At 42.0% G+C, this 23,435-nt stretch overlaps 3 protein-coding genes across 3 annotated transcripts; 2 read left to right on the top strand and 1 right to left on the bottom strand.

Annotated features, from left to right (window-relative positions):
* Positions 1 to 151: 151 nt before the first annotated feature.
* ccnc (cyclin C) lies at positions 152 to 6,035 on the top strand. Its single transcript, XM_079180231.1, has 12 exons — positions 152 to 280; positions 629 to 735; positions 868 to 952; positions 1,161 to 1,230; positions 1,335 to 1,386; positions 1,491 to 1,546; positions 2,827 to 2,862; positions 2,957 to 3,048; positions 3,164 to 3,231; positions 3,336 to 3,415; positions 3,623 to 3,741; positions 4,312 to 6,035. The coding sequence occupies exons 1-12, from the start codon at positions 249 to 251 to the stop codon at positions 4,364 to 4,366; spliced, it is 852 nt and encodes a 283-aa protein (XP_079036357.1). The 5' UTR covers positions 152 to 248; the 3' UTR covers positions 4,367 to 6,035.
* A 1,360-nt stretch (positions 6,036 to 7,395) lies between these two features.
* faxca (failed axon connections homolog, metaxin like GST domain containing a) lies at positions 7,396 to 12,118 on the top strand (the record flags this gene model as incomplete). The annotated part of the gene is made up of 6 exons (XM_079180350.1): positions 7,396 to 7,655; positions 9,250 to 9,385; positions 9,613 to 9,809; positions 9,985 to 10,202; positions 11,023 to 11,139; positions 11,820 to 12,118. 6 exons carry the CDS (start codon positions 7,396 to 7,398, stop codon positions 12,116 to 12,118), a joined length of 1,227 nt encoding a protein of 408 aa, XP_079036476.1.
* Positions 12,119 to 21,327: 9,209 nt separating this feature from the next.
* On the bottom strand, positions 21,328 to 22,710 carry pou3f2a (POU class 3 homeobox 2a; the record flags this gene model as incomplete). The annotated part of the gene is made up of 1 exon (XM_079180008.1): positions 21,328 to 22,710. The coding sequence occupies one exon, from the start codon at positions 22,708 to 22,710 to the stop codon at positions 21,328 to 21,330; it is 1,383 nt and encodes a 460-aa protein (XP_079036134.1).
* Between the last annotated feature and the right edge of the window lie 725 nt (positions 22,711 to 23,435).

Raw genomic sequence — 23,435 nt, 5'->3', positions numbered from 1 at the left:
TTCACATGATGCAGATTGAATGATAAATCATCTATATATACTTGTAGTGAAACAGTATTTTGACGTTTTAAAGGTGGAACTAAAATTCCGGAACCATTCCATGGAGTTCTCCGTGCTTCTCCGGGACGTTTTTGATGTCACCCCAGTGTCTGCTGGGCACAACAACATTGCCTCTGCTGTTCGCTTCTTTGTAGTAAAGAAGTTGTATCGTTAAAAAAAGTGTCCTTCTCTACCTCAACAGCGACGACATGGCGGGAAACTTCTGGCAAAGTTCTCATTAGTACGTTTTTATTTAAAATGTGACTTGCTACGTCTTTATTTAGCAAACCAACGTCTGTGTTTGGAGGCCTAGCGTTAGCTGTGTGCGGGTTTATCGTAACGGTCCCCTGAACTGTTGCTACGATATATACAGACCAATTTTAATAAAGACTGAAAAGCGAACGTATTAAAGACAAAGGTTGTTGTTATTTATATTAACTTTTATAATCTATGCTTTGTGGCAGCAACACAGACGGCTAACGGTGGTTTATGCTGCTGTGCTACCCGCTAGCTTGTTTGATGACAGTTTAAATAACCAACATAACTATGAGAATATTGAGGTAATATGTGTTTGTTTCATTTGTTAAAGTCTGCAGTGGGTTCTGGACAAGCAGGACCTGATGAAGGAGCGCCAGAAGGATCTGAAGTTCCTCTCAGAAGAGGAGTACTGGAAGCTGCAGATATTCTTTGCTAATGGTATCTGTTAAATTTGAGTGTTTACATGAAATTACACAACATCATATGTATATATGTGACTTCCTGTCCTACTGAAATGTAGTCATCTTATTTTACTCTCCGGTATTTAACGTGTAATTGTGTCTCTTTCAGTGATCCAGGCTTTGGGGGAACACCTGAAGCTGCGGCAGCAGGTCATTGCCACTGCAACCGTTTACTTCAAACGCTTCTACGCCAGGTATCGCATCATATGATATAAGAATACATATCATCGAGGACTGTGGTTATAGTCATTTGGTTGTAAAACTCAAATCTCGTTCTGCTGTTAAAGCTGAACAATGTTTGGCAAACTTCACCAACATTCTCTTATCAGCATAGGTGAAGAAGTCCGTCATCATGTCCACATTGCTAAAGCTATTGTTTTCTGTATCTCCTTTTGTTTGCAGGTATTCCCTGAAAAGTATAGATCCAGTGCTCATGGCTCCTACCTGTGTTTTCTTGGCTTCTAAAGTTGAGGTATGGACAATTCTGTGGACAAGAATGTTTAGTAAAGTAGTAACTTCTGCTGTATATGTGCTCTGCTTATCTGTTCTGTGCTCAACACGTTTATGCTCACTCAGGAATTTGGAGTTGTATCCAATACCCGGCTGATCTCTGCAGCAACGTCTGTGTGTAAGTCGCCATTTTTTCTCATATATTTCCTAAACCTAGTCGCTCAAATTGTGTTGTTTCTTCTGCAGTGGAGATGTTATAATCATGTTTATTTTCTCAAACAGTGAAAACCAGATTTTCCTATGCCTTTCCAAAGGAGTTCCCTTACAGAATGAATCATGTAAGTAAAATGTTTGTGTCACAATCCATTTTATGCATTTAGATGCAGAGCGAACAACACCAGAGTGTGCGCACGTGCGTGTGCGTGCGTGCGTGTGGAATTAAATGGAGGGCTTGAGTTCACTTGGTAGTGAAAAGAGATGAACTGTAATTCATATGGTTCCGATAACCATATGCTAGTTTGAATGTGTTCCTGCTTCCTCTTCCCTTATGCACTGCCTCGCTACATTACAGCGTACCCGGAGCCCCTTACACTGTAACACAGTGTTGCCATGTCGGAGTCCATCAATACGTGAGATTCCACAACTAATGTTCGCAAACCTATGATACAAGTCCTGTAGCTGTGGGAGTTGGCTTCGACCACAGCTACCCGTGTGCACGCATTGGTTCTGCATCTCCACCGAGTCGCCAGGACGGCCTCCCCGGGGCTGTGGTGACATGCTGCCTGTCTGAAAGCTGTGTAAACTATTATTTATAGTGAGCCACCGCGGTGCGATTAAAAAAAGGGAGTGGTTCACGTAGTGGAGAATGAGTTAGCGGGGTTGCTGCAACTCCTGCGACCTCATTTTTCATGTCCAACCTGCAGACGTAGTATACGTGATTGTGGACCGGGGACAAACGGGGCAATATGACAACAAAGAAGTTTAAGCTTTGTGTAAGCTTTGAAGTGCTCATTCACATGAAAATACATGCACTGCTTACTATGAACGAAACATAATAAACCACCTAAAGATATATTCTACTTGAAGCATTATTTTCAGCCTGTCAAGGATGTATTTATACACATGGAATACATATATGCACTGTAATAGAATATAATGAATTCACAGATAGCATCCGTCTTTCAATAAAAATGTGGATCTCCTCGTCGGTGTGGGAAGAGCAAGAGATACCGAATGAAGTTCAGATAAAGATACTTTTTCTTTGTTTGAATGAGGGAATAGTTCCACTGTCATACGAGCTCTCAAAAGTTATAATTCCCTTTTCTGCCCACTGTTTGGAAATAGTCTCATTAAATATAGATGTGCTGGGTGCTTCCATATAGGAGGAGAATGTCTGAGTGTTGGCTGAGACGCCGAAGTCTGCATTCCACTGTAGGCAGATCGGTCTAACATTAGAAAGTATCACATAATCATAAGTAAATAGGTTTATACCTGCCATACACAATACATGTTTTTTGTTAGACCCTATGACGAAGGTGCCAAAGTGTTGTATGTAGAAACAGGTTCAGTTTAACCGATCTGATATGTTAAAAACTATTTAAATTTGTGTCTTTTACAGATATTAGAATGTGAGTTCTACCTTCTGGAGTTGATGGTGAGTGGAGAGAGCTTTGTGTCATTGCTGCCGTACTGTAAGCTGTATTCTTGATTAAATGCTTGGATTTCTTATTGTTGTCTTTTTTTTTCAGGACTGCTGCCTCATAGTGTACCACCCCTACAGACCACTGCTGCAGTATGTGCAGGATATGGGACAGGAGGACATGCTGCTGCCCCTGGCCTGGTACGATACCGTCTGTGTGGAGTTAACCGTCTCTTTTGACGTCTTTTGAGTCCTAGATTTAGCTGTTGTTGGTAGATTTACTCAGTGTGTGTGCGCTGTTATCTCTCTGAACCAGGCGAATAGTGAACGACACATATAGGACGGATCTGTGTCTGCTCTACCCTCCCTTCATGATTGCCTTGGGTAAGATTTGTCCCCATGCATTTCTCATTGCAGCTGTTTAATGTAGTTACTGACTTAAAATAAGAACATTAGCGGTAACATGATCAGCTCCTTTCCTCTCGCAGCCTGTCTGCACGTTGCCTGTGTGGTACAGCAGAAGGATGCCAGGCAGTGGTTTGCAGAGCTCTCTGTTGACATGGACAAAGTAAGAATATCACATTCTCAAAAAAAACATTTTTACATGTTTTAGAATCTGAATTAATTAAGCTTGAGACACATACAACATACATCTCACAGTGTCACATACTTCAAATAAATACTTGGGAGAGAACCCATTTCGCTTTGGGACTATTTCGTATTGAGCAGCGGTGGATCCACATACGTTTACTTCGGTTTTTGTTTTTCTCTCCAGATCCTGGAGATCATCCGTGTCATTCTGAAGCTCTATGACCAGTGGAAGAATTTTGATGACAGAAAGGAGATCGCTGCCGTGCTGAACAAGATGCCGAAGCCCAAACCTCCTCCGAACAGGTGAACAATGACTCTGCTCTGTGCGTAAACCTGCCGTCATATACAGCAGACGCTCTCAACTGTTCTGTGAGTTAAGGCCCACTTTTCCAAAATAAATGAGAAAAAAAAACTACATGAAAAAAACTGGGGTGTAAATATGTTTTATGAATCCTAATTCAATGTATTCAGGGTCGTATTTCCTCGACACACTGTGGAGATTTTACTGGCGCAGGGTTGTCTCTCACATCACTATCCATTTTTTCGTCACTGCATCTCAGGAAATGTTAGCTGACTAGCAGCGGCAGAACACGTTTGTCTTTACCTGATGATGCATCGTGATTGAACTGGTCATTGATTTTATGCTTTTTAAATTGACGTTTTTGTGAATTCTTGAGCACATTTAAAAACCTGTAAAAATAGCTGGCTTTATAAATTAGGAAGTAATTTAATTTCTAATCAAATCCAACCATTTGGCAGTACCTCCACTGAGCACAAAGCTGCATTTACTTGGTGTCATAATATCCTACAACCGCACATGTCAAGTCATACTGTATCTCAGCTGTGTGTAATATTTCTTCTGTCTGTCTACAGTGAGAGTGACCAAAGCTCCAATGGGAACCAAAGCAACTCCTACAGCCAGTCCTAGCGTGGCGTCTCTTTCTGTGGGAATCCATAATGCTGATGTAGAGGAGGGGGAATCTTTTAAATGTCACACAGCACGACCGTTGTGACGAAAAAAAACCAACACGTTTCAGCCAACCCGAGATGCCCCTTCATCTTTGACCAACAAACTGAGAGCCACGTCTTCACTCTTCCCTTCTCTGAAAAATATTGGATTGAGCGAGTAGCCACAGAAATATCTCGAGGAGGCTCTGTGCTCTGCTCCGGACTTGAAAACGAACTTAAAACTGAGGAACATGTAAAGGTAAAGGGGGGAGGGGAGGGAGCTGTGAATGTGGCAAAAAACATGACAGACCAGATGTGATGGTTCAGAAGAAACCTGCTTTAACATCATTGTGATGATCCTGACAATCTTGAACATCCCCGAGGAGCGACTCCTTTAACGTGGCGCTCCGTGGGATTCGAGAAAACTTGATCACAAGTACTGTGTGTGTCTGTGTGTGTGTGTGTGTGTGTGTGCGTGTGTGCGCAATGTGAGTGGCCAGTCTGGGTGGGTTTTCATTCCTCAGGGACTTTAGTAGTCTTCTCTGTAAAATGATTGGATCCTGTGCAGATCTGATTTGATATCACCCTGTTGCAGCTGTGATGTGATTGGATACCCTTGATCTTGATCCATGGCAGGAAGAATCCCACGTGAGGCTCCTCGTTATTGTAGAAATTAATTCTTTGAATACAATGATTTACTGTATTGAATCATGACAACTGCGCCTCGTCCATCCCCTCCCTTCCTCCCTTTTGTAAATAGCCTTATAACTCTTATTACTTTCATCTTTTAGCTTAATTAAGGAAACGTAAATGGAAAGCATGAGCTGGTTTAGCTTTGTGCTAGTGCGTCAAACATAAGGGCCCTTTGTTTCCTTCACCATCATGATTCTTAATTTTCATCTATTACACTTTAGTTGTAGAATGAGTTGCCTAAAGCTATGTTTAGTAATTTTTTTTGTTTTTAATTTGTCAAAGGATTTATTTTGGCCAAACTGCAAATTACAATCGTTCTAGATTTGTTGCAAACTTTTGGTTGTACATTGTTATTTTAAATCTACCATCTATTCAATCGCTTTATTGTGGCAATATATTTGTGCATATACCTGTGTATATGTCTCTATATTTTAGTGATGTAAATGCAGTGGGAGCTGTGTGTGGCTGTACTCAAAACAAGGTGCTTGAAAAGCCTTACGAAATAAAAGCTGCTGGTTACAGAGAACACCCTTCTTAAAAAGCACATCGTCCCGTTCAGGCCAGCTGGAAAATGCATTTTAGGGTTGAATGTTGTTGCATATTGTTTTTCCCCTTGATGGCTTCCTGAATCTCTTATTGTCACTATTGGAAAAACAACTGAAAAGGTACAGAAGCATGGTGTTAAATGCCACTAGCCCTTCACTTTCACACAAAGAGACAAAGAGACAAGACAGAGAAGCCGCTGAGGCAGCTTGGACGCCGCCTTGTTCTGCTTTGCCGTCTGACATTTTCCTTCAGCGGCCTCCATCTGTTACACAACATAAAGGGCTTCACCACGCCTAAATAATCCTGCTATTCTGGTAAAAACACATTTTCCCAAATTGTTTTATTACTTGAAAGTCTCTGTTTATTCATTTTGGAGGATCATTTATGGTAATAAAAATGTATGATGTGCATAACAAAGTGGTTCACTGCTGTTATTCAAAGCTGGTCTTTTGGGGGAATCTTCCAGCATGTTACAAAAGTCTTATTCAGCCCCATTACCTAACCTCAATGTCACTTCAACACAATGGCTGTGGTAGGACCCCTAGTGGCAACAACAAAGAACACGTAACATATTCAATATCAGTTATGACATTTCAGAAAAGTCTATGTTTAATAAAGAGGTTGGAGTTAATGTATAGGCAAAGTACACACAATACATTATCCATTTCCCCCAGTTTGTGGTTTAGAAGATGTGAGTTAATTGACTTCATGGCATCAGAGGATGTATTCACCTGTAGTTGCCTCCAGGAGATGATGGTACCGTGGGGTACATTCAGTACCCGTGACGTCACACTGGGTGCGTGAAGCCAGCAGAGAGAAACGTTACAGCAAACTGCAGCATTTCAAAATAAAATCATGATTTTTTGTTTTACTTACTTAAGGTTAAGTGGCAACAGTGAATGGGGCATAATTCAGTATCGGTGGAAACATTTCAAGCAAAACAATATTTGTGGGATAAAGGGACAAAGGATAACTTTTACTTTTTCAGAGAACGTAGGGGCATGATTGTGTTATTCTGTGTAGCTTCGGGGTTCATTGTTTTTCAAATATATTTTAGTTTATATTGTTCTACTTCTTTGCTCGTATAGCAAGGCCTAAAACACCTAATTTCTTTCTTATTTAGTAGTTCTATTCCTTACATTTAACGCTCAAAAATCTGTCCTTGCTTGATTCGTTACATAGTTATTGTGGTCATATTAGTAGCAGTGGCTTTATAGGGCTAAACTATGTATTACTTTGTATTAGTATCGTGTCACTTCTCAGTATCAATCAAAAAAGGTTTGGTGTTATCACAACCCATCAAAAGTAAACCAAGGACTGTTGTCTCCTGTGGAGTCAGGGTCAGTTTGACTGCTTAGTAATGCCCCACTATGTCCATTTCTAATTCAAACTGCATTACGGACATGCAGGATGCAATAAACTGTATTTAGCCTACTTGTTAAAGTACACTTTTGCTGGCATTTTGAGTTAGGCCCACTCGTGTCCCGACACATCCACGAATCAACTTTTATTTTTGAAAAGCAACCGGAAGTGTTGTGTATCTGTCTAACTTGATAGCGTTAGGTGAGAAGCTAGATCCAGCGAGCTCCGAGCGGGCTGCGGAGGATGTCGACCCCGCTGCGGGGACAAGCTCCGAGCGGGACGCTCGTGTCCAGTCGGCCGCTACTCGCACACTCGCCCCGCACCCGCAGATCTCTGCACCCATGAAGCCCCCGCTGATGAAGCCCCGAGCTGCCAGAGTGAGGCGGAAAGTGGCCCGAGACAGAGAGCATGTACTGGCGCGTCGGGTTTGCCTGGACGCGGTCTTGTGTGGTCGATCTTAGCCAGAACCAGAGCTTCTCCTCCGGCCTGCTGGGCTCCGATGAGCAGCTCTCGTTTTATGGGTACATCATCGCCTACCCACTGCAGGACTACGGCGGGATAATGTCAGCCCTGGGCTCGGACTCGTGGTGGCGGAAGACGCTGTATTTGACTGGAGGTGCTCTGCTCGCCGCCGCTGCTTATTTGCTGCACGAATTGCTGGCCATCAGGTAAGCAACAACACGGAGGCCGTCAGAGGTGTCCCTGTGTAGAAGCTGCAGAGCTCATCGCCTTCCACGCTCGGGCCTCTTGGGCCACGATCAATCCGAAAACCCACTGCTCATCTCAGTCATGTTTTCACTCCAAATCTCTGCAGGTCTTTATTTATTTTTCTCTGGGGTTTGATGTTACTTAATCTCATCAGGCCGGGCGGGGAGAGAGCGGAGTCAGTGGAGAATAAGGAATCGTGAGTGGGTGGATTGTGATGTAACAGAACCCCCCCCCCCCCCCCCCCCCCCCCCCCTTCACAAACACACATTAGGGCATTTCTATCTTTATTGGCGTGTTTTCTGTGGATTAATGACAGAGGTGACCATCCAGCAAGGGTCATGACTTTCGGGTTTGGTCATTCAAAGGGATTAAAAAATGATAATAGCTAATTTATAATATTTGTCAGAGAGGTTTGTATCCTGGCCTTTTTTTCCAAGCAGCTCTAATGTCACATTCATTGACATTATAGACTTTGACAGCGGGTCACTTTAATTTGTCTGCATCTCAAGGACGAGGTGACATGAAGCCTTTAGGTTCATCTTGTGTTTGCTTTATTGAGACCCTCCCCCCTTCCCCCTCCTCACACACGTTCCGGTGTTTGGTTTCAGGCAACAGCACTGCAGTTACGTGAAAAACAACAACCTTCAATGTAAACAGTTTAACGCCAAAGCCCCAAACATACTGATATTTACAAACGGAAATGGTAAAATGGTGGATATGAATGTATTTGTGTTTATTGTTATTGGTTATTCACTGTCAGGTCTTTTGTTTTGAACATGTCTCGGGTTACCTGCAGCTAAAGCCTACAGCAAAAGGCCTACAACAGTCAGTATCAAAATAAAAGCCTTGTTCGAGTATTTAAATAAAGTGATTTTAGCTCAACTAACAGCGTGTGGCATTCTGCTGTGTGGGCCTTCTACATTATAATGGTGTACTAAAGCTGTCTTTAATGCGGGGTCGATTTGTATACAGAAATACAGGCTGTTCATGGTGCAGTTAAATATTAGATGGGATGGACTTCATCCCGACTGGCGGGTCAGCTTTCGGGACATGCAGCTTTGGCTCTGTAGGCTTTTATTGTACGTTACCCTCATTAGGTTATTGCACCAAAACCAGCTTATTTAAGAGTGGTCGGGCATTTCAGCACCACCCTGAACTAGACAGCTCCTTTACTCGGAGGCTTGTTTTTTACGTTTCAGCACTTCACGCAGCGGACAGCTCCCTTTTAATTCTGCATTGTGCCCACGTGAGTTTGTTGCCATTTGCAGGGCCTGCCCTTGTCTGTGAAATAGCCCCCAATAGTACCCATGAATGCACCATAATCTTTCACCGGGGTGTGATTCATTATTTTTGACATTGCAGTTTTCCTTGGCTCGTATAAATGGCAATTACTCAGGGCAGGTTAAAGGACCTTGGTTGCAGATGATTTGATTTATTCAATATGATAGCCCAAGCCACCTCTTGCTACACACACACACACACACACACACACACACACACACACATGTGTTGTTGTTTTGTTGCGTGAACTGCAGCTCTGTCTCCTCCACACAGAAAAGAGGAAGAGCTGGACTCCAAAGATGCCATCATCCTCCACCAGTTCTCCAGGCCCAAAACTGGTGTCCCCTCCTTGTCCCCTTTCTGCCTTAAGATGGAGACCTACCTCCGTATGGTTGACCTGCCCTACCAGGTACAGCTGTGGTTATGAGTCTGCCCCACTGTTTTTCCTTTATTCTCCTCAGGTGCATGTTTACAATTGAGTGTGAGGACGTTTTAATCCCATTCTTTTTCTTCCGGTTAGTTTTTAAGTAAAATTAGATGTTTTCTTTTGATCTGATTCTAATTAAATTCACTTGACACCGTTCACCAACTACTTTCTCAATCTGTATGTTCTTTCCTGAATATGTTTTCTCGCAGAACTACTTTGATGGGAAGCTCTCGCCACAGGGAAAGATGCCGTGGATCGAATACAACCAGGAGCAGGTGTGTGGTACGGATTTCATCATCGACTTCCTGGAGGAGAGGCTGGGCGCCAGCCTCAACATGAGCCTGACGCCACAGGAGAAGGCCGTGTCTCGCGCCATCACCAAAATGGTGGAGGAGCATTTCTACTGGTGAGGAACCCCCATAAAAGTTCAAACAGCATTTTGTTGTTGTTGTTGTTGTTGTCTTAGATCAGTGCAGTTTCATTGTAAGGAGCAGGAGTGGGACATCTTTTCAAAGAGGATTCTTTTTCACTCATTATTTGAAATGTAACTAACGTGTGCACATGTGTGTTTTTTGTTGCAGGACCATAGCTTACTGTCAGTGGGTGGACAACCTGGAGGAGACCCAGAAGATGCTGTCTGTGAGCGGGCCGCTGAGCGACCTGCTCAAGTGGATCCTGAGTCATCTGACCGGTGGAATCGTCAAGAGGGAGATGTATGGACACGGGATCGGACGGTTCTCTGAAGATGAGGTTTACGCCCTGATGGAGAAGGACATGCGCACCCTGGCCACTCTACTAGGTGAGAATTCTTTTTTTTAATTGATATCTAATTTGGAAGATTAGAATGTATTATAATATATTTGTGGGGTTTATTGTGATTTGCAGAAAATAAAGTAAATTAACCAAAACATCCCAGCCTTTTGAACTATGCGAAAGTCTTCAGTACAGCACAATTATTTATTATTATTTATTTATTTTGAGCATTTATGATATACAGACTCACTTATAATTGTGAGTTGTGTGTTCGTTTACTCTGTAAGCAGACAAACGGCTTTATTGGACAAGTCCAACGTCTTTTCAGTGTGTGCCATGAGAACTACAACCAGGACGTCATGTTTGTACAAATAGCAGCACAATACTGACCTCCTGTGGGAGAAAGTTAGCATTGCAGTATAGAATCAATACATAACGTAGAGCGTGTTGTAACATTACAAATGGCGCTTACTAAGGTTAAAGTTTCATAACCCTAAAGGCCTCAATTGCTCTCTGATCCCTTTTACTTTGAGGCCAGAAGTGATTGATGTATGGACTGAAAGAAGTATTACAATCTTTTACCTAAATACAAGTACAATTTTAAAAGCACTTTGTTACAAGTATAATTTCTGCATTCAGAATCTGACTTAAGTACACCCGTTTCCAGTATTTATGCTAAGCTAAGCTAGCCAGCTTCTGGTTTCATATTTACCGTATAGACATGAGAGTTGTATCAAACTTCTTGTCTATTCGGCAAAAAAAATGAATAAGCGCATTTTCCCAAAAGGTTGAACTAGTCCTGAAAGAGGAATAGAAAGTCTCTACATATTAATTGTATTTGTGTGTTGTTATTTTTCTGTTAAAAGGTGATAAGAAGTATCTTATGGGCTCGAAGCTTTCAACAGTAGACGCCGCAGTGTTCAGTCACCTGGCTCCTGCTATGTGGACGCTACCAGGAACACGGCCGGAGCAGCTAATCAAAGGTGAGTTCACCAAAATAGGAATCCACAAAATATGTGTATATAGCACATTTTTTATCTTTTACATCTGTAGAAAGTGAGAAACTTCCTGAATCCGTTTGTAATGTATACACTGTAGGGTCAACATCATTAAAACATGAATTAAAAATCCACTGCTTTTCAGGTTGTACGAGGCAACGTTAGGTTTTCTACTAAACGTTTGCACTGCGGACCATTTACAACAGAAAAGATACAAAAATGAAACACCGCAAGTTTGAAGCTAAACAATGAAAAATCCTTTCTCGATTAAAGCCAAGCAATGTCTACTCGTGACCCCAATAAACTCTAATGTTGCGTCGCATAACAATCTTGTTCTTTCTCTCTTGTTAATCATAATGTGATCCCTCAGTTTGGAACACTGGACTAAAAATATATGTTAGTCAGGCCTGCAACTAATGATTATTTATTGATTAATCTGCAAATTACTGTCTTGATTAAAGAATTACCCATCAAAAATGTGATGCCCCTCATATTGTTTTGTGCAATCAGAACTCTAAAATGTAACGATAATCCATTTATCATCACAGAAGACAAAGAAAAGAAGCAAATCATTTCAGTTCTACTGTCTGTAGTGTTTTATTCATCAATAGGATCGAGTGGCATTTTCAGAGCGCTTTACTCAGATGTCTGTCCTCCTCCTCCAGGTGAGCTCATCAACCTGGCCATGTACTGCGAGCGCATCCGCCGGCGGTTCTGGCCCGAGTGGTTCGTGGACCTGGAGGACTTCTGCTACAGCGACACCACAGAGGGCAGCGACTCTAAACTCGCAGATTTGGGCCTCTACTCCTGCACGGACACCTTCCAGGACGATTCGCACACGCACACTTCACACACGCACACACCAAAGGACCCTCTGTCGCCCGACAGCGACCCCACCGGTCACTCGCTGTATGACTCTGACATGGACACGGAGTGCTCTGAAATGGACCAGCTCAAGTGTTGACAAAACACACAGGTGTTGTAGGCTACTCACCACATACACGCACGCCACAGGAGGGAGCTGCATCCCACCTCTACACATGCCCCCTACCTCTGTGAGCAGAAAATGACTGGGTAGTATTGTTGGTGTCTCCTGTGGCAGTGGAGAAGCCGAGGTCCAACGTGCACACTGTCGTGGAGGAAAGATGGGGTCAAAAGGAACCAAACAAGTGACAGATGGAGAGGAAAAGAACGAGAAAGCAGAACAGTTGCAGTGGAGGGAAAGAGAAAAGAGAGGCAGAGCAAGATTCAAAAACCAGGAGTAAATGACGCCGCTGCTGAGAAACTCCTCCACGTGGTCGACATCATCTGCAGTCACAACGTCTCCCTGTTTTCACGTTGCCGGAACGATGGCAACTAAATGTGTGCGTGACCCCCTTTGTCCACCCCATAGCAGCTCGGACCACCGACGCCTTGTGTGTGTTTGGACTAACTGAACCCTTAACGCCTTGTATTGATACGACGTCGACACGTAGGGTACTGTACAGGGATTCATGTGAATGAAGTGTAAATATATAAATGGGTTAGATTTAATAGATAGAATATTTGCTTATATATGAGTATAAATAGTATAGATAGCCTGCAAATAGAGAATCCTCCCCTCTGTCATATAGTGTAAATACTGTAGGTGTTCCTCCTTTGTGTTTGACACAATGACTCTAATCGTCTTGTAGTAGTCTTAATGAATACCCCCTCTGCTGGTCTAGGATCAGTATGAGGACCTCCTGTACTGTATGTATCTGTCCACACAACTGGGATATTACAGTAATGCCTGCTGCCCAAATTCAAATAGTGCAGTGAAACTATCTTTTGTCTTATTAAGACAATTATTTTGCCAATATTTTTTATTTTCCTACGTTAAGAGGCATAATGTGACGACATACATTGTCATTGAGGACAGCAGCTTTGGGTCAAACAGACATTTTACAAGCATTCAAGCATTGAGAGCGACGTCGAACAATCATATGTCGTCTGAATGAAAGTGCATGGCTGGTACGTGCCAATTCAAATCTCCATTTACACTTCACATAGATACTGTTATCTACATTTCTTAGCTGGCTTATTCATGAAGTGTTATGATGCAGTTTGTTTTGTCGGTGCCTCTCACCAAATCAGCCATACAAAGATGTAGCCGATTAATCCTGAAAAAGGTCTTTTTTTTCCCACTTTCAGCATGTTTGGTTTTTGCGAAGATTCAGAAATGATGGAATTGCTCCAAAACTGTTGTGTGACTCAATAACAGAGCAGACCCGGGTTAATGCTATGCTAGGCTGCGGTGTGTTTGGGGTGTGTCATGGTTGGGTGCAGGTTTTCTGTGTGTTTGTCTCTCAGCAAATGCACATTTACCAACATATTGTCTGTTGAGGCTATAATATGGATGCAAGCAAGGGGTACGCACTATGTATGCGCATGGATGAGCCACCCTCTGCCTGTGAATGATGACACACTGATGAGGTTTCACAGCCGAACCCACACACACACACACACACACACACACTTACAAACTGTCACGGTTAGGTGGCAGGACTTTGCAAGGGAATCCATTGGAATGAATTGAAATCACTGCAACATGTTGCCACTTTAAAATGCTAGGTCTTAATGCAGATTTACAGAATTTGTGGTAGCATAATATGTTTAGTTTAGAAACAGTGTCTCCTTTACATCGTTTGTCCACTAGAGAGCACTGATAAGTTTACTCCAACTGCAAAATGTCACACACTCAATAGACATCTTACACTTATTTTAGGACCAAATTAAGGAATTACTATCAAAAATGTTCATTTACATGTTTAAAAAAATATTGCTAGCATTTTTTTTTTTAACTCTTAACTCCGGCATCAGTGTGAAATTGCTGCACAAAATGAAATGTATAATGAAAGAAATAGTAGCATTATAATGTAGCAGTGTATTGTGAAACAAGTAAGACGTCCCTTTGACTCTGGTGTCAAGTGTTGAGGTGAGACGATGATGTTGATGACAGTGGCATGATGCGGAAGAATATAAAGATGTTTTGATGACGGCAATGATCACCATTTACCTCTCCCACTTCATTTCAAGGCATTCTGGATTCTGTGTTTAACAAAATAATATCAAAAACATCAATACATTAGGCAGACATTCAAAGCCTCTAGTAGGGAGATGGTGAAGCCTTTGTGTGTGTGTGTGTGTGTGTGTGTGTGTGTGTGTGTGTGTGTGTGTGCTGCAGATGAACTTAAGTACAATAATAGAGTCTGAAAAAATGTCATTCTGTGTCTTAAAACTCCTCGTCTGCATGTTCTTGCCTTCTGTCATCATTAGTCAGATTATGGAAACTGACTCCTTAAGCTGTTTACTTCATATCAGTGCCAGCATATGACTTATGTTCTTATATGTCATATTATTTCATTTTAATTTATATATGTATTTGTTACATATTGTTTATATTTATTGGTTTTGATGGTGGATGTGCTTGAATTTGAAAATCAATAACATTGTTATTTATTTTGCACTTCTTCTGTTTGCACATGTTTTTCTTCTATGGCCGAGAGTCAACCAAGTGTGTTGATCTGTGTGTTAGTGCAATACTGTAGGTTCTCTGACTTCCACTGAACAAACTGCATTTTTTTTCATTGCCGTAATTGCATGTATGTCCATGTTTTGAGATGTCATGTGGTAAATGTTGTATCCATATCATAATATCGATGTCATTGTGTGAAGATATCACGGTCCCTCCTCTGCTGCCAGTTCTACTTTTAAAAGTGGAAAGTTTTACTCTGCAGAGCTTCATGTCTTGTTGAAACCATAATATATATATTTTGAGGTATAAAGTACCAAACTGACTGCGAGGGCTCAGATCAGCATGGTGAGGTCAGCCATCCTGCTGATCAGCTGATGAGCAGTGTTTGCTCCTGTAAGCTCACCCATTACAGGAGAAACTGTCCTTCCAGAACAGCAGCTGTTGGCAACTCCATTGTCTCAGTGTTCTTCAGCAGTCAGAGGTCAGGGGTCGGGGTTCAGCCCGGCCGTGTGTGTGTGTGTGTGTCTGTCGCTCTCCATGGAGATCTCTGCTTGTAGACTGTAGAAGCCATATTGTCTGTGCTCAAACACTTGCGCAATCTCATCAAACTGTAGATAAGAGAGCCATGGGGAAAGAAGTCAAATGAATATGGGAACCTGATCTAAAAGAAACCACTCTGTACTCATTAAAAAAAGATACTTGTGAATGGATTATACCTAGAGATAAAAAAAGCTGTATATGACAATGGATGACTCATAATATTTCATTAAATATAGCTGTGGTATTTTACCCTTGTTTTGCTTCAGTTATTGTATTTATTGATGAAATGTGCATGAAAAGTCATATCTTCAGAAGAAAACCTACGTTCCTACACAATATGGAAAGTATGGAATTTGATTTGAGTCATTTCCAGGTTTCCTGGGGCAGGAGGGAAAACCGTGCTTTTTCATTTGCCCCTATTCTGTTTTCTAAAGTTTGAGATTCAGAAATGTATTAAATGAATCAATCATATAAACAGCAGAGTGGTTTTCATGGCGTTTGGAGCAGCCAGTGGGTGAGAGCGAGCTCGATGTTGTCGAACGCGAGGACAGGAGCGCTGCGACTGAACACACACTTCTATGCAGAGCTGCCTCTACGGCTGTAAGTCACAGCCATACCATCATTTTTTCAGATTTTTCGACATGCTAACTATGACTTTGACATGTTGAAAAAAGTCAAAAAAGTAATGGTATATAGTATGTCTGAAACTGTAATATTATAGTATATTGGAAAAACTCATAGTATAGTACGATAAAAAAAAGTCCTAAAAGATTCATAGTACAGCATGTCGAAAATCTGAAAAACTCAGTATAATATGTCAAAAAAAGTCATAAAAGAGTCATAGTATAGTATGTCGAAAAAAGTCATGGTATAGCATAAAAAAAAGTCAGAAAAGTCAGAAAAGTCTATAGTATAGCATGTCGGAATATCTAAAAAAAGGTCATATAGCTGGCTGTACTATACAATGAATTTTTCCAATATACTATAATATTTCTGTTTCAGACTTTTTAATGTTTTTTTTCGACATTCTTTAATATTACTTTTGTCGACATACCATACTATTCTTTTTTCATGACTTTCTTCAACATACTTTAATTTGCCTTTTTTAGACAAGCTATACTATAACGTATATATTCTATGGCCTTCTATATTATGACTTCTTTTATGACATTTTACACGACATACCATGATGTGACATTTTTTATTACCTTTTTATGACACGTTGATGGCATACTAAACTATGACTTTTATATGACACTTTTATCACATGACTTTTTTATTGTCATGGCATAAGATACACTGACTTTTTTGTTAAAACTTCTTTTACAACAATTTGTATTACTTTTAATAATATGATTTTTTAGAATGACATACTATACTATGACTTTTTCATGATTTTTGTTATGGCATACTATACTATGATGTATATTTTTTAAGTATTGTTTTAAAGACCAATTGTCATTTTATGGACAATTGGGGTTTTGGAACAATTGGCATTTGGAACAATGGTGTGGCGACAGTGTAGGTGCTGATCTCAGGGAACATAAGACTGAGGGAAAATAGGACTGAGGGAACATAGACATGCTCAAAAAGCCACCAAAATCGCAAAGTCACAAAGTCAAATATGGTTTACAAAATGTACCGAGAAGTCTGGAAATTTGACTCTGGAAACGGTTGTAATTTTGAAATGGAAAATGAGTAGGAACCCTGAAAAAAGCCGTGCTCCATATCAACACTTAGAGGTGGGTATGCTCTGGCATATATCTAGCTCATAATCCCTGTCCCTCTGTACCCGTATTACAATATAAAGCCCACCCAACAATGCTGAAGAATTAGCTTTCTGCCCTTTTCTTTGTGCTTGTGCTGGAGCTCTGGAGAAACGGAGGGAGAAAAAGAGGGCAGAGAAAGAGAAAGTCGTGGGAGCACCACTGTGGAGACCGAACGTGGTTTGGGTGAGGAAAGGGCATGAAGAGAGAAAGAGACAAACAGTTGAATGATATTTCATGATTTTGGCTCACATGTGGCCATTGTGCAGAGTCCCTGGGAGATGTCCTCCCACACCAGACAGAGGAGACAATTCAGAACTGACAATGACACCAGAGTATAAAGCCTCTCTGGTGAGTCAGAGATGGCGTACAGTGTCAGGGGTAGCATCTGTGTGTGTGTCTGTGTGTGTGTGTGTGTGTGTGTGTGGCTGGCTGGCTGTCTAACACATGGTTGTGTGCATGATGTGTGAGGTGGGACATTGTGTGCTGGAAGAGTGAATGTGTCTTTGTGTGTGTGCGTGTGTGTGTGTGTGTGTGTGTATAAAAAAATGAATAATGCAAAGGATGCCTGTACGAGCATGAGGGCCGGGAGGAGGGCAGATGGTCGCTTGCTGATAGGACAGAATCCAGGCAACAGGGTCCTCCAGAGAGCTGGGTTTAGACCTGGTGTAACACACACACGCACACGCACATACATACACACACTCACACAACCCACAAATATTCATGTTTCTAAAATATATAGAATTTAAAATATTTTTATAAAACATATGTATAAATGTATTTTTTTGCCCTCATCTCTCTTTTTTGCCCTTAAATTGCACATTTTGTCCCAGATTTCATAATAAAAGCCTGGTTATTACAAGTATAGATAAGACGGTGAAACAACACAGTTGTAAAGAGGGTAGATGAAGTCTGTCATTTCCTGATTTATTTCTAGTTGTTTAGAAATGGATTGGAAATAAATTAAAAAAACATATAGGAATTTTTTCATCAACTCTGGCATTGTTACATTCCTATTATTCTTAAATTAGTTTATTATTATCACTATTGTTATTATTGATTTGTACAGATTGTAAAGCCTCTGAACCAAATATGTTATTTCTGATGTTGGGCTTTATAGATAAGATTGTCATATATATTACAAGAGTCATAAGTCACAAGCAGCTGTGTAGCTGGGATTTATTGAGATCATGAGTCCCCCAAGCCCCCCGAAAATAATCTAAATATTTGTATATTCTATACTTAGGTAGTTTTTTACATGGACCAAATATTTAAAAGAAATTCCTCTAAAATTCCATCTACTGCTTGTCAATTCAACGCAACAAACAAAATAATTGTTTCCTTGAACTTTGTTTCTATATTTTCCCTTTAATTAGTAGATTAATTACACCAAATTATGTAACGATATCTAGTAAACTTCCTCCACACACTGCCAATAATTATATTCTGGTGGAGTAATGAAGTATTGTGATGGAAAGATATTGGAATCAACCTAAGGAGTGTGTACGTTTTTAACTGTAGAGTCTGACTCCTATTATGTAATAACCCCACTAAAATCTCAGAATAAAATTCAAAGGGTATGACTCAGACTCAGTGTAAAGCTACAGCCAGCTATAAATTAGAAGTTAGACAGGATTATTGTCACATAAAAAAAATACCAACATTCATTGACGATGAATCAATCACCCTCCATCCAACCCAAGCACGCCTTGAACTACTAACAGCCACTAGGGGGCATCAGCAGACTGTTTCTCATTTGGCCACCAATCAGCTCAAACATGCAGAACATATGAAACATGGGGTGAAAGCAAACATGAGGAAGGAGATGTGCTGCAGAAGTAGGAAACCTCATTTAAGATCAAATCGGACCAGAACTCTTACTGCAGCAAAATACAGAAGAAAGTGTGAAAACAAGGGTGAGGTTCACTGCTACTCTTTTAAATGGACACTGCAGTCACAGGTTTCTCAGCTCTCTTTTTGAAAAAACTATTTTAATTCCCACTCAATATTTCAGTGTTATTTAGCATTTTTACGATTATTCAAAAATATTTCACATCAAAAGGATAAATATATATTCATAATTATTTTTGTATGTATAATGAAGGCAGATTACACATAATACGTATTGTTTATAATGCATCACCTTCTGTATACACCTGCAGTTGGGCCTACACTATCTTGCTGTGTAGACCTTTTCTCCAGACAGGCATGTGTACAAGAAAAGCTTCAATTGTTTTGACATTCTAAATTACGTCTCGTCATAACCGTCAATTAGTTTCCACATTTATCCTGATGAAAATATTAATCAACGCTACGGCGTGTTTCAATTTCAGGCCATTGACCGTCGGTCTGAGCATCTTCACGGATAACTCTCTTCACAACAGTATCAGGGAAGATCAGCAGTGAACACTTTACCGAAACAGCTGAAGGACGATTTTAAGCAACCGAGACGGATTGATAAAATCCATAATTAAAATACAAGGCCGCCTGCAAGAAATAAAATAAATCAAAAGGCTTGTCGCCAGAGTTGCGAATTTCCCTGAGGCATAATAACGTGCAGAGACTGCAGAGTTGTAGAAAACAAATACGATTTAATGACAAAAAAGCATATAGAAATTGTGCAATCATTGATTTCCTTTTCCTCTTCGTTTGATCACAGATTTCAGGTCGATGCTATTTTGTTTTGGTTTTGATTTTTTTTTTTTCACCTTAGAAACTCAAATTCAGCTGAAGGATTAGCCTGCTTGTGATGAAGTCACAATAATAATAGTTTTTTGGGGATTCCATAAATTTAGGATATTATATAAATTAGGGCAACTTATTAGGTATACCCGTTAATAAGGAAAATGCACTGGTGGGCGAATTACAAAACAATGCGTACAATATTGCTATGCTTCATTTTTAATGATTGGCGATGATTTTTTCAAAAAAGGGTCTCTGACATTGTAAACTGGGTCTAATACATTCAGACAGTTTTTGAAATGCAAAACGTCTCGTGGAAATTGTCCACAATTCATATTATCAAAATATTACATTTTCTCCCTGGTCATCTAAATCCTTCAGTTGGATTTTAGTTTCTCAATGTTGTATATTTTTTAGATTTCAGTCAGAGAATTCATCCCCAACTCGTGGATTTTCCTCAATAACCTGCCACTATCAGATCAGGTTATTAATCACAGGATGTAAGTGGCACAAGAACACGTGTCTGTGTTTGTGCTTTGGCACAGAATGACAGAGAATAAAACAGAGCAAACAAACAAACACACATACAAACAAACAAACAAACGAAGCCATACAAAAAAAACCGATTTGAGATACATCCCACAAATAGTCTTCTCGGTGGATGAATGAGTCATACGGTAGTAGTAGTAGTAGTAGGACAGCCACTGCGGCCAGAGCTGGTACTCGGATATATTCAGTTTTTTTTTCTTCTTAGTAAAAGGAAGGCAAAATGGGCTGGATTGCTTTGAGTGTTCCAGCCGGACAGTCTCGGTCTTTCTCTTCACAGCATTTTGGAAAAGTACAGAAATAACAAACAGCTAAAACACACTGTAAACAGGCGCACAGAAATGTCTGCACAGAAAGAAAAGCATTAAAGTAAACCAATACTCAGTCTCTAAATTGTTATCATTATTGTTATTATCATTATTACTACTTTTATTATTATTATTATTATTATTATTATTATTGATATTATTATAATTGTAGCTGACACTACAATCAATACAGCACATTACAATTAGATTTATAATAATAATAAAAATAATAATAATAACAATAATAATAATAATAATATTGAAAGCAGTTGGCTGGTATTAGCTTGAATTTTGAACATTGTACAGCAGGTGTCTGCCATTTCAGCCCTCTCTTGCCACAAGCCGCGAAGAACCCCTGTTGCTTTTGTTATGATGGAAAGATGGCGTTTATTTACCCACACTGACTGCGACTTATTATCGAGCCCGAAGCTTGTTTCTCTCTCCCCTCCAGCGGACACCTCGTGTCCACATCTCACTCTGCCTTTCTTTAATGACACATTACATAACGACACATTGGCGCCTCGGTAGAAGCCATGGAAAAGCATTTCTTATCAATGTCGCTGTATTTTTTTGTTTTTTTTTGGTTAGCGCACACCAGCCGTATCCCAAAATGCTTGGCAGTCCCGCGGCATGAAACATCTCCATACAGCTCACTGCTATGCGTATTTTCAGTGCTTGAGTGCCACTGTATATCCCCACTGTGTGTGTCCGTGGGTCCAACATTTAAACTGGCTGAGGTCCAGATCCGTGCGGTCCAGCACAGAGAATCAAACAAATAAGGAGGCATTATTCCTCCTTGAGGGGTCTGTTTGCTCAGAATAGCGGACTAGGGTCACTGCACAGGAGTCTGTCCTCCGTGATGAGGAGGGGTGTCCCCGTACATGTCCTCTCCTCCTGGTATCTGTCCCCCAGCGGGTGTCATCCTCTTCTCCTTCTGCCGCCTGTTACAAAACCAAACCCTCACCACCTCCTTCTCCAGCTGCAGGCTTTCCGCTAGGGAGTTGATCTCCGCTCCTCCCGGTTTTGGACATTTGAGAAAATGGCTCTCCAGAGCCCCTTTGACACCCACCTCGATGGAGGTTCTCTTTTTTCTTTTCCTTCCCTGTGCAGCGATTTTATCCAGGCTAGTTGGGCTCCCCGAGGTGGAGTCCGCCTCCTCCAGCCACTTGTTCAACAAGGGCTTGAGTTTACACATGTTTTTGAAGCTGAGTTGAAGCGCCTCGAACCTGCAAATGGTGGTCTGAGAAAAGACGTTTCCATAGAGCGTCCCAAGAGCCAGTCCCACGTCCGCCTGGGTGAAGCCCAGCTTGATACGTCGCTGCTTGAACTGTTTGGCAAACTGCTCCAAGTCGTCGGAGGTCGGTGTGTCCTCGTCTGAGTGGTCCTGATGGCCCCCGTGCTGGTGATGGTGTGAGTGAGACTGCTGGTGGGCCCCAGGGCCGCCTCCGTGTTCACTGAGGTGCGGACTGTGGCTGTGGTGGTCCTCGTCCCGCAGGGGGTGGTGGTGCATCCCCCCTTGCTCTCCCCCTGGCATCAGTCCGAAGCCGGACTGGGAATACACCAGGCTCTGGCCCTCAGACGTCGCCATACCGGGGATGTGCGTTGTGGCTGTGCTGGTTCGCCATGCTCTGGCGTCGTGATGTGCCTGCTGGTGCGCTAGGTGAGGGTGTCGCTGTTGCTGCTGCTGTTGCTGCAGACTGCTGGAGTTCTGCAGCTCCTCTCGGTCACTGTCGTGCAGTACGGGCTTCACGTCCTGCTCTCCGAGGGGACTAGATGGCCAGGGCGCCCCACTGTCACCGTGAGAGAGCGCCGTTATCCACTGATGCGCGTGGCTGAGCGGATGTCCACCGCCCGGTAACGTGCTATAGTCGTTCTGGAGCAAGGTGTGCGCGTCCCTGTACGCTGCCGCCTGCTGCATGCTCCCGGACTCCGAGTGCGGCGGCGGCGCGCTGCTGGGGGTGGTGAGTACGCTGTAGTGGTTGGATGTTGCGGTCGCCATAACTATCGGAGCCAGAGTGATAGCTGGAGTTAAAAGGAGGCTGCCTTTGACAGTAACTCTTTTGCGCCACGGGGCAGATAGGCGTCTCTCTCCAGCATCTCCCGGGCGCTGTGCCAAGGGGACGCAGAGGCGCGCACCTGTGGTCCGCCTCGCTCCGCTCTTTATTGGCCAAGAACGGTTGACAGATGTGGTTACCCCTGACAGCACCCCGCTCATTGGTCACGGGAGATTGTACAGAAACCCCAATCACTCTGCCCAACAATACTAGCAGTCCTGCAGCATGCATGAGTACAAAGTGGAGGGAGAAATCGGGCTGCCGAGAGTAAACAGGAAAGACTGAACAAGCTCATACGAAAAAGAAAAAAAGTTCTTAATTAACATTGATCTGGGTCAGTGGGTCACGTTTAGTAGTTTCGTGCGTCAAACCAGTGCGTAAAAGTTGCATAAGCTATACACAATTTGCACATTAATTGCTGTATTGAAAACATGTATGCGCTCAAGAACCATTCAACCTCCAAATATTCTTGATTTGGTTCAATTTTACTACATTTGAAGTAGAGTATTTGGGATATTTCTGTGCCCGAAAGCAGTAAGCAGTGATCATGGGGAGAAACTTACAGCTGCCTCTCTGCCCTTAGGACGCCGTCCAGAGAGAGGGGCTGCGTGCTTCCAGGGCTTCTGCCCCGTTGCCATGGCGAACGCGCTGAATGGAACAACAACGCCCACGTCACAGCTGCAATTCGCTCCTTCTTTTCGTTCCGTTCCAAAGGGCTCATTGGGGCCGCGCGCTCGGCCGTCGGGACAAATAATGGGGGCGAGCGGAGAGGGCAGCTCGGGGCTAAAGAGAGGAGGCTGAAAGAATGGATCCCTTAGCCTGCGCTGAGTCCACCGTGCCCCCTTCCACCTGCTTGTTGGGTAAACTTTGAGACGGATGCACACAC

The sequence above is a fragment of the Pholis gunnellus genome (genome assembly GCF_910591455.1).
Source record: "Pholis gunnellus genome assembly, chromosome: 19".
NCBI lineage: Eukaryota > Metazoa > Chordata > Actinopteri > Perciformes > Pholidae > Pholis > Pholis gunnellus.
Note: the sequence above shows the minus strand (reverse complement) of the source record. Positions and strands in the feature narration are given on the sequence as shown.

Bases quoted from the DNA above. Each gene is read 5' to 3' on its own strand.
- ccnc (XM_079180231.1), top strand. From the start codon at position 249: ATGGCGGGAAACTTCTGGCAAAGTTCTCATTA. The intron at 281-628 runs GTACGTTTTTAT...CATTTGTTAAAG, and splicing joins TTCTGGCAAAGTTCTCATTA to TCTGCAGTGGGTTCTGGACA. The intron at 736-867 runs GTATCTGTTAAA...TGTCTCTTTCAG, and splicing joins GCAGATATTCTTTGCTAATG to TGATCCAGGCTTTGGGGGAA.